This window comes from Magallana gigas, chromosome 1 (genome assembly GCF_963853765.1).
Source record: "Magallana gigas chromosome 1, xbMagGiga1.1, whole genome shotgun sequence".
NCBI lineage: Eukaryota > Metazoa > Mollusca > Bivalvia > Ostreida > Ostreidae > Magallana > Magallana gigas.
Window position 1 is genome coordinate 39,849,442 of NC_088853.1, and position 11,252 is coordinate 39,860,693.

General features: G+C 32.6%; 1 protein-coding gene and 2 long non-coding RNA genes across 3 annotated transcripts; 1 reads left to right on the forward strand and 2 right to left on the reverse strand.

The window, feature by feature from the left end:
• Nucleotides 1–330: 330 nt before the first annotated feature.
• On the reverse strand, nt 331–5,399 carry LOC136273781 (uncharacterized). Its single transcript, XM_066079182.1, has 3 exons — nt 5,368–5,399; nt 4,152–4,293; nt 331–1,676 (listed from the first exon to the last, which is right to left on the reverse strand). The coding sequence occupies exons 1-3, from the start codon at nt 5,380–5,382 to the stop codon at nt 811–813; spliced, it is 1,023 nt and encodes a 340-aa protein (XP_065935254.1). The 5' UTR covers nt 5,383–5,399; the 3' UTR covers nt 331–810.
• A 686-nt stretch (nt 5,400–6,085) lies between these two features.
• Nucleotides 6,086–7,865, reverse strand: LOC105337998 (uncharacterized). The gene is made up of 3 exons (XR_010707926.1): nt 7,680–7,865; nt 6,924–7,076; nt 6,086–6,617 (listed from the first exon to the last, which is right to left on the reverse strand). It is a non-coding gene; the product is annotated as an uncharacterized lncRNA (long non-coding RNA).
• A 137-nt stretch (nt 7,866–8,002) lies between these two features.
• Nucleotides 8,003–10,365, forward strand: LOC105344474 (uncharacterized). Its single transcript, XR_010707923.1, has 5 exons — nt 8,003–8,147; nt 8,381–8,470; nt 8,565–8,629; nt 8,833–8,933; nt 9,875–10,365. It is a non-coding gene; the product is annotated as an uncharacterized lncRNA (long non-coding RNA).
• Nucleotides 10,366–11,252: the final 887 nt, after the last annotated feature.

Here is an 11,252-nt window from a genome sequence, read left to right on the forward strand (position 1 = left end):
TGTAGAATGATTTTCACACATATTGCAATTGCGATGTCTTGCATTCTAATGAAGATAGAATGCCTATGGAATGATGCGCAAGACATGAAACTAATAATCAGTAATGAAGAAAGTGTACATATTTGTTTTTAAAATTACAATGGAACAAATGCCTTATAATAGAGTGCGCCTTAATTTTATAAGACGATACACCAGATGTTGACATTGAAGGAAGAAGAAAAGAATATATATAAATGTTGCATTTAAAGAAATAATAACACAATTTTTACTAGTTCTCTTTATCTCTTTTTAATTTAGTTTTAATGACATTTTGTTATTATCGTTGTTGAATAGGAAAGAAACGAATCATATATATTGTACACAATGACATTTACAAAAATTTTAATCGTTGATTACAATGTTTCAAATCTTCAAATCTTGTTTTAACGACTTGTATGGTTTTTGGTACATATAATTGTTGACGGATATTGATTATTGGGTCGTTGGTGTTAAAACGTTGAATAGTTACGGACTGCTTGCATTCGTATGTAAAACTGCTGTTCCGTTTTTGTTTTTGTTTTTGGGTTTTTTTTTTTGGTCTTCGAAACGCCGACGTAGAAATATACAGACGATTAAATGGTGTTGCTGGTGACGTTGTAGAACTAACTAATATATATTCCGATGGCATTGGTTTAGTTAAAGATGAAGAAGTGTACGTGAGATTGAAAGTTGTTGCGAGTGTAGTTGTAAAAGGTGTCGCTGTTGTGGTGGTGAAAGGCAAAGTGCTATTTCTTGATTTTCTACTTGGTATTGTTTCCTTGCTTAGAGTAACTAAAATGGTGTTGTAGTTTTCCTAGCAACAACACTTGTAAATAATGGCGTTAACGGTATGCGTGATGTACTTGTAACTGGTGAAATACTTTGTTTGGTATATGTTGTGAGTATAGCTGAAAATTGCGTAGATTTTGGTAATGACACAGAGGAACTTGAAGTTGATCTATGCGCATTTGTTGGCGGTGTTGGTGTTTTAGTGTGTGAATTCCCAGCAATGATATGGACTGGTGTTTTACTTGATTTTGGTGTTATGTTGTTAGTAAATGAAGTACGTGATGTTGTAGATTTAGTTTTAAAAATGAGAAAAACGGATGTTGTTGATGGTATAATTGTGTTAGTAAATGTGGGTTTAATTGAAGCAGAGTTAATAGGGGTTGGTTGATGCACAGAAATAAATGGGACTTGTGTTCCAGTCCTTCCAGTAAATATTGTAGTTTGAACTGATTGTGGTGGTGCTCGGGATGTTACTGGATTCGCTGAAGTTAAATTGTAATGCGTTGTTTTAGGATACCTTGATGTTTTGGCTCTGGTCAGCTTAACGGGACTAACGTTTGATGCATACGTTTGAATGAGTGAAACGGGTGTGGCGTTACTGTTAGCATACGTTTTTTGAAGTGATGTTTGTAAAACTGTTGCAAGAGATGAAGTAATTGGATCTAAGGAAACTGCTTGTAATTGTGTGACTGAAGATGATGTAGAAATTCTAGTTGAGTTTGTTGCCGTAACTGATGTTGTTATTCGTGATGAGGTTGCATTTTTGGTGGTAAAATCAATTTGTTGCAGATGATGCGTCGTCCTCATTGCTGTTGTTTCAAATGATTCGGTGACAGATGGCTCTGTTTTTTTAGTGAAATTTTTGCTATCTAAATGTAAAAAAAAAGAAATTATTTCCTACAAGAAAACAATCTAAATATTCCTCTTTTTTTAATAAAGAAACAAAAACATCACCAGGATATGAACTTGGTAGGTCATGTGATCATATTATGTTAAACCCGAGTGTATCTTTGAATATCTAATCAATTACCAATTAAGTTTTTATCAGTGAACTTTTAAACATTGCTGTTTAATAGTTTGAAAAGCCAAACCGTTAATTGTTATGAACATACTTATGTTTTAATATGTATAGTTAACCAACAGACAGAACATAACATCGCGCGTGATCATTCCTACGTCTCCAAGTACTGTTCTATAGGTTCAAGATTATGAAGAAAATAATTTGATAGATTGAAACCAAACTAAGGCAATATTATGCGATGTCGTATTGATTGACGTATTATAAACAAAACAAATCGTTCCACTGATAATGATAAGCCCGTTTAATATTATCATACCGTTTAATAGCGAGCGCAGCTCGCCGGCGAGCAGCGCTGGCGCAAAGCGAGCTCTACCGGCAAGGCGTGTGTGAATAGAAAATTCGGACTATAGTTGCACATTCATTCAACGGATTTTTTTGGCGTCAGTAAATCGGACCAGTAATGCATTGTTTTAATCGTCCAAGTAGTTACCTGTAATAATGGTTTCCCATTTCACACTAGTACTCTCAGGAGAACAAGATAAAAGACTGTGTACACGCATATTGTGAATATACTGCCGACACAACGCAAATTCCATTACATAAGAATAACGGAGTTATCGTCCTTTCGAGTGACGTCAAAATGGATTTCTTACACTATTGATCCGGCAGAATTTTTCGGCGTCAGTAAATTTCGACCCACATTGCAATTCCTCAATGTCGGAGGATCTCTCTAGACTGGATACCATCTCGCGAGAATCAAAGTAAAACTTTTGAGAAACATATAAATTATGTAATTTTAAGAACATAATGCTTTTAAGTAAACAAAACAGTATATTTCGCGGAGTTATTTTTTAGGGTGTTTTCAAAGAGACAGACGACACTTGACCGACGTGAACTATGAAGTCACAATAAGGGGAAATTACTCTAAGTAGTTATTGTAAATCTGCAGAAATATAAATACCAAAATCTTCTCAAAATCTTACACAGCTAACGAATGGGGACATTTCTTCAAAGATAGGAAACAGCTGTAACTTGCTCTTATTTGAATGAATGCTCACATTTATTTTATTCACTATATTTACGGTAATTTCCAGGAATGTTTTTTTAAAGGGGGCGTGGCAACATCATTCAAAAATTCTTCGCAAGCAAAAAGAAAAAAATTCTCAAAATCAGGAAAATTCTAATTCGGGTGAAGAATTGGGAGTGCGTAGTATGCCTATAGCTCTTTAGCTGGTCAATAGTGTCTTTATTTTCACTTCCATTTATTACATGCTCCCAGGGGATCCATTTTCCTTCTATGATCAGCAATTTTGTTTTTTACGTAAATTTGTATACTATGTTAAAATCTTTAATATATAAACGGTGTGACCGTTGGACCAATCATTTAGCTCAGTGTAGTTTGATTTTTGTATAATAAAATCTATTTAAAATGTACAAAGTAGGATCCGCCAGTATGGTTGCCTACTCATATCATTCGTCAAAGTTAAACTAAACGTCGCGTGCTCGGTCTACATTATGACGTCATATTTCAGACGTAAAACGTTCAAGTTTTGTCTTCGGAAATAGCTGAAGAGAGTTACGTGATTCCGAATTTTTTTTTTTTATTTCTTCTTTCATTGTTCATCACTTTAATTCATATGAATGTCAATGCAATAAAATTGAATACTTTATTCAGAATCTAAAAGATCAGTTCCTTGACGTTTATATTTTTATTTTCCATTTGATAATTGATAAGACATACATAGAACAAGTCGTGTTTCTTGATTGAAGCACTATTGAAACTTATCTGGTTTCCTTTTTGATTTCTTTTTAATTAAAGTTACCTTCTATTGAAACACTGGAACTTATTTAATCGAGTTTAGGGGCAATAAACATCGATAAGTACCAGTCAATCAATGATCAAACTAACTTTTTAAAAACAAAATGGCTGCCAATATGGCGGCGCCCAAGGCTGGAAGAAATTTTTTTTGGCCTTAGTACCCCTGATTAAACTTTTATTTTTCACTGATTTTCTTATATATATGTGTTACCATTGATCCTCGCTTCGCACCTCTCGCTGCGCTCGGTATTATTCAACAACATTTAAATTTATCCGAGATAAATTCTATATATCAATAGATAACAAAATCTTATGAATTATGAATAATGAAAATTAACTGGAAAAAAATAGGCATGTTTATTTTATTCTGCATTCAAATTCATTTACTTTACGTCACTACTTTTATTTTTATTGTTTTATCATTATTCATTATTTTATCACATGCTGCGCTCGCCCCAACGGTCGCACCGTAATACATATTATTTCATTGATTAAGCAACATACCGTCGTCCTTTGAAGCAAGTAACACAGCAGTAGTGATTACAGCTGCTGCTACTATCAATGTTGCTATTACCAGGAATGGTAGCCATATTTTTCGTCTTGATGGACTTTTAACTGGAATGTGCTCAACATCCTTGTCAATATCCTACATATGTAACAAAGAAATAATAACAAGAGCCTTAAAAAATACGAATACATTTTTCGTGGTGGTGACAATTTTGTTCTGGGTATCAAACAGCCCGTAAGAATGGACTAAACGCAATATTAAGCGTTTCTCGCCCCCATAATTTTAAAGTTCTTTAGTCCAATCCACTCTTTGCAAAAGTCCCAAAGGTCAAAATGGAAAAATAGCTTTTCCCTTTTTAATGCAACCACATATTTGGGCGTCTTGTGAAGAAATTTCTTTGAATAAATGCATTCCCTCGATATGTTTGGATGCCCCAATTTGGGGCAATCAAATTTTGGGGCAATCAAATTTCATAGCGGAAACAGATTTTAAAAGTCAAATGACGAAGTTACAACCCTCTAAACTACAATGGCTACAGTAAGAAATCTATGGGGTTTTCCCCAAAGATGGCGACCAAGGGGCATAACTTTTGTAACGTGTGGATTGGTCTATAGAGAGGTTAAAAATAGTTGAAAGCATACTGAAAATATATGTAAGACATAGTATGTAAAAAGTAATTTACCCGGTAAAGTCATAGTGTAAATAATGATGTCATGAAGATTGTCCTTGTTTTAATAAGGAACATAATTTGAGGTTTTTCGACTGTGACATCGAGCGCATGGTTGCCATTTCTAACTACGATGTAAAAATTATATATGAGCAGACCTGCGCTCTTTACTTTTAAAGAAAAAATATGAGTGATTAATGAATAAATTTTAATTAAGTTGCGTAAAAAAGTCCTTTCAGTGACGTCGACAAACATCAAAATTAATGTGAAAGACCTCCATTGTTTAATGTTTTATGATTTTTTCTTTACATTACTAATTTAAAATCCGTTATACATATGGGGTTTAACATTTAAATGAAGTCATTTAATATCAGTTAATATTTTGTCGAACGAATTGTTCAAATGAATTTCATGTTTTTTTCATATATTGAACATAGCGCTGGGGGGGGGGGGGGGGCGATGAAAACATTAAAAATTATACATGTGACATGTGATGATACAGGAAAAAATATAATATATGATGATTTAAATATATTTTTTCTTACCGGATTGCTTTCCATTTTCAGTACTATGTACTCTTGTACTCTTATATCTTAGGCCTAACAATCGCTCATTTTAAAAATGCGAACACCAGGGGGACGTCTTTTTCGTTTGCCAAGGAGAAAAATACTAGATAAAATCATCCACATGAAGAATATGCTCTCAATGTTGAACTTAAAAATGTAGTTCAATATTACCTTGCATGATAAAAGAGCTCTAAACTTGCTTATTTTATTGAGGATATTGATTAACTTATAAAACCTCTTCAGATAGCATTCCTAACAAGGTAAATCACACACATCAGAGTACACAGGGAAAAGTGGCTCGCATAATTTTCATGCGATTTCCTTTTCGCATGAAAATCATGCGCTAATCATGCGAAAATCAGATGAAAAGTTTCTCATGCAAATATCATGCGATTATGTTCGCATGATATTCGCATGAAAAATGTACAATTTTCATGCGAATAATTTTTCGTATGTTTTTCATGCGATTAGATATTTGTGTCATATTCATATAAAATTCATGCAAAATTCACATGAAAATTGCATGTTTTTCATATAAAAATTTAATTAGGACAAATCAATTTATAACACTTTAAAAACATTCTTTCATTCATATGTTGACATACTACTGTCTTTTTTTTCAACAAATTTGACATTAAGACAACTCAACAATTTCTACATGTGTTGGAATTAATACATGTATAAACAAAAATTCTTTGTTTATGTAAACATGTAAAACTTTGCCTTTACAATAGTCATTCACACCAACTGAGAGTTATATCTCTCTTCTTAGAAGGTCAGTAAACATTAAAATTTTATTACATGTGTAATACTGTGCTGATTGCATTGGTCATTATTTAGGATACATACTTTAAGTCTTATGTTTTTGAGATACAATTTATGAGTTTGCGTGTACCAAACCTGTTGAACGCAGTAATTGAATTACATATAGGAAAATTTCCAGCTATATATTCAAACATAAAATTAATTATTTCTATGCTAGACAATGAAAATTCACTGAAAATTGTTAACACTGTGATACAAGTTTTCCATGATTCCGAGTGATATTGCACAGATGACAGTATATTTCAAAAGAATCCAGGCCTTTGTGGTCTCAAGTTTCAGTGTGTACCAATGTTATTGGACTGATGTTGGTGTAATCACTCTGGTGTCTGTATCATGTGCCTTTATCTTCCTTCTTCTGTAGCATGTCTCTTTATCCCTCTCCATATTTAAATATCTTTGTCAACCTTGTGTATATGCAAGACAAAATATAATTCATAATGAAACATGCAAACAAATGTACATGTATTGAGTACATGTATAACAGCGTAAAAGCACAAGATTTATACACTCAGATAAAATTAACAAAAAAAACCCATCAGAATGTATCTCTGTATTGAAATAACTTACAGTATGTTTTATTGATCAAAAGCAAATGAGATCAACCTCTTTTATCAAATATATGTTAATCCATGTCTGATTTTATATACATGTAATTACAAACTTCAAAAATATTCAAAACGCAAGGCATATTTCACCGAATAAATACTTACATGGTATCATCATATGGACAGTTTGTTGTGCATGATTTCCCAAGTGATATACATGTATGTTATTGCTATAGCCATCATATATACAACATATACTGGAGCAGCATTCACCTATTCTTCTGTCTGTGTAACATTGCTTTGGATCTTAAAACAACCCTGTAGGGAAAAAAATAAAATGTTATGAACATTTTCACACTGCATATATACTCCTATAAATGGATTCACTGTGACAATATGCACAAAAATTATACATGTAGACCGGATCTAGGAGGGGTCAAAAAGATCCAAACCCCCTAAAAAACTCTTTAAATTTAAAGTATAAAATTCATAAAAATATGGCTTACTCCCCCTCCCAACCTTGTTACTCAATCAATCACCCCCCCCCCCCCCCCCCCCGTCCGAATTTTTTTTTCTGTATCCGCGCATGAAATCAGATTGCATGCTTGCAACCGTATGTTTAAAATATATATCTACAGATTTATTTCGTAATCATTACGGTTACACTGTGTTCATTCATTCTTGTATAAGAAATACACAATAGATAGAAATTTATCCGAAGCTCTTCGGAGAAAATTGACAGACCCTCTGTCAACCCGAATTTCCCCGTATATTGTATAGTTACATGTAAAGACCTGCATCTAAGTTTAATAATAACAGTAGATTTTTTAGTGTTTAGACACGTATCTGGAAACGTTAGTTAACATATAACATGTAAACATACAATATGCACACACTTAAAACATCGTAGTTCTAGGGTACCTGCATGTTGACGATCCGCTCCTCTCCTATCCAGGATCACGAACTTTTCAATCGCTGAGTATATAATCGTACGATTGATCGGACACATCTTGATGACGTTGATGTAAAGTTTCTGCTGGCTTGCATCACTGATCAGCCAGTGCCGATTTACATAACTTTGCAGCCAGAGAAAATTCAGTCTGTCTGCATATGCGTTATCGCGGGAGATAACTCGAACGGGATTTCGGAAACGAATAAAATGTTTGCAAGGGCTTACAAAAAAGATGCACATCAACCTGTAGCGCTTCAAATTATTAATGATAATTATTCTAATCATATCTAAATTACAAAATCTGATCTGATCTATTGATCTTTGGTATATTGCTCTATGTAAAATCAAACACCATCCTGACGGTTCTCAGTACCATAAATTTACGCAATATGTGACGTCAGCGGGAACGAGACTCGAGTAAAAAGTGAATGACAGAGGTAAGAAACATAGGCCCAAATGACATATTTATGTATTATCGGAAGATCTCTGCTTCCCGTTTTGATAAATAAAAACCATCATTCGAAATTTTTGCAAATTATTATAAAGAATTCGTTACAATTATTTATAACTGCAGTGTATTGTGATGATGAACAGAGCAAACTTTGCTTATATCCTTAGCGTAATGTTATGGGCTTATGCAATAAAATATCTGATATCGTTTCCATTGAAGCATGACAAAAACATCCCTACACGGATATGGAGTTGGTACTATTTGGATGGAGGTGTGAACATGATGACATGCCTGTTGGCTGTATAAAAGGTGAGGATAAATCAAAGTACTAAATATACTGAGATTCTATACTCGAGCCAATCCTGAAAATTGTTCATTACATATGCTTGTTTTCTTCCAAAAGTCAAAAGAAGAGAAGAAAAGATCCTTCCATATTTTTCCAGAGTGTCTTTCCGCCATTAATAGCAGGTTCGTAATTGAGCAAGCACAACAACTTACATGTAGTTTTGTTAAGAATTTGTGTAGGAGATGTGAAAAATATTAAATAAGAAATCCATTAATGAATATCAAGATTACAATAGCTGTATTACTTAATTATATCTACCGTAGATATTTATAAGATCAAACAGGAATGAAATCATTTAATAATTATACAACAATAATATTTGCAGAGAACTTTAAGTTTGCACATGCAGATTTGCAAAGACTCTTTGGAAAAGATTTTAACAGCATGACAACCAACAACATTCCGGAAGAATTCATGGATACAGTGGTAAGTAATACTTCTTCTATTTAAGAATTGTATAATAATTTGGATCAATGTTTAACATTGAAGCTCATTTAAGTGATTCAAACAACCGGCTTGAGCGAAAAGTTCATGTGTTGATCACTATTGTCTGTCTTAATTCTGTCCCAGGACAGTCTCCATCCCTCTGTAAACTTTTGACATTTTCTCCTTCTCCAGAACAGTTGAGCCAATTTTAATCGAACCTGACACAAAACAATATTAGTTGGAAGGGAATTCCAGTTTGTTAATTAAACAATGAAAAGTCACACCTTCTTTTAGTGAAATTAGAATGATAAAAAATGTGTTATATTTAAAAAAAATCTTAAAAGCCTTTGGTCCAAATAGCTGAAACTTGTATGCAAGCATTAATTTTGAGGTATTGTAGATTCAAATTTGTTCATATACATGTAATGGTTCCTAGGGTTGGGCCACAATAGAAATTGTTTTTGACATTTAGAAATATTTTCCTAAAAAATTGAAACAACAAAAGGGGCTTGATGATTATGTGAGGAAAATTTCAAAATCCTCTTAAACAAAATGAACAGTACTCTTTAAAGTTGTCCAAATGTTTTGTATTTGGCAGCATAAAGTAGATTTGATAAGTTATGGCTATTGATGCTCAGGTGAGAGATTTGGTTTATGTAATAAACTCACAAACTGAAAGCATAAAATAACAACAAGGACATGGATCAGAGTGATATTTTAAAGTGAGAATGGTAGTATTCGGATATGACAATCAGAAATTTATTGTATCTGATCAAATCTGCTTTAACGAGCATTTATCATGTTATCAACTGCATGTCATATATCAATGAATTTAGTTTTTATCTGCCAATATTAATAATTCACATTCAAAATAGATACCGGTATGCCATTCAGTAATAGGTAAATTTCAAGAACACTGCATTATGTATATTTTCTTGTAGATTGATGAAGAAACAAGCCTTTTCGAGAAGTGGAAGAAGAAGAAATTTGAATTATGTTCTTTTCTAAATAAAGAAGATTTTCCTAAGAAGATTATTGTCATTGTTTTCTGTTAATGTTAATTCTGTATAAAGCAAATTAATTAGGATTTCAGTTTTCTTTTCAAAATATAACAGATTATATTCTCAAATTTATATAAAAAGAGATCAAGATTTCAAGATTATTGAATTAAGCTGCATAGTATTTTGTATGAAAATTGCATGATATTTGCATGATATTCGCATGAAACAACAGTGAAACATAAGATGTACATTTTTGCATGAATATCGTGCGAAATTTTTATCATATGATATTCGCATGAAAATTATGTCAAAATCGCATGAGGTTTTTGCATGAAATTCATGCGTGTTACTTTTCGTCTCTTACTCATGCGAAGAATTCGCATGAACTTCATGCGAATTTCATATGAGATTCATGCGAGCCACTTTTGCCTGTGTATGAAATGGTTTAAGTTAAGTTTCTACGGTTTTTTGTATCATTTAACATGTTTATGGTTTTATTTTTCTAGTGTTTTTTTATATAGCTGGCTTGCACGTGATAGGAAAAATGTAAACAAAATACATAAAACTATCTCCAGAATATCTCCAAGTTATATTGTATTTTTTTCAAATAATTTAAAAGAATACGACAAAGTGCAATCAGCTTTTGTGACTCATTTACTTTGACTAAAACATAAAGTATTCAACGTATGGACAATCTCCTTCTCACTTATTGCTTCAAAATATAAGGTACGGATATTTTTTTCAAGGTAAAATATGTCGGTAGAATAGAGTAGACAACATTGTTAATCGAAAGAAGTAATTTTGTATGATATCTGCAATTGAGGTTTCGTCCGTTACTTTCGGTCGTCACCAGAAATGAGACGAATATCAGATTGAATAGTCACTCGCTGCTCGGAACTAGATTGCATCTATTTTTATTATTTCCTTTTTCTAATACCTTTCTTCAAAAACGCTTCTCTGAATGTTGATGAGATTTACAAATATTTTTCTTAAAGTAACAATTTGAAAAAAAAGTTTTAAAAAAGCTATATAATTTTTGTAGAAGTATTGTTGTCCCCAATCTAGCAGCAAAAACAAACGACAATGACGACAGCAGATCATTGCATTATTCATCTCATTGTTTGTCAAAGTTAATATATAAAAGAACACATACACTTCACATTCGTTATATATGTTTCGAATTAGAATCTAGTAGCCCATTAAGTAGCATGATAAATGAATCTAAAATGTAGCAACATCGATTCAAGGTAGAGATACATTTAAATACACTGTGGATAATACCGTTTGCATAAGACAAACGTTACAGTTAATGTCTGAA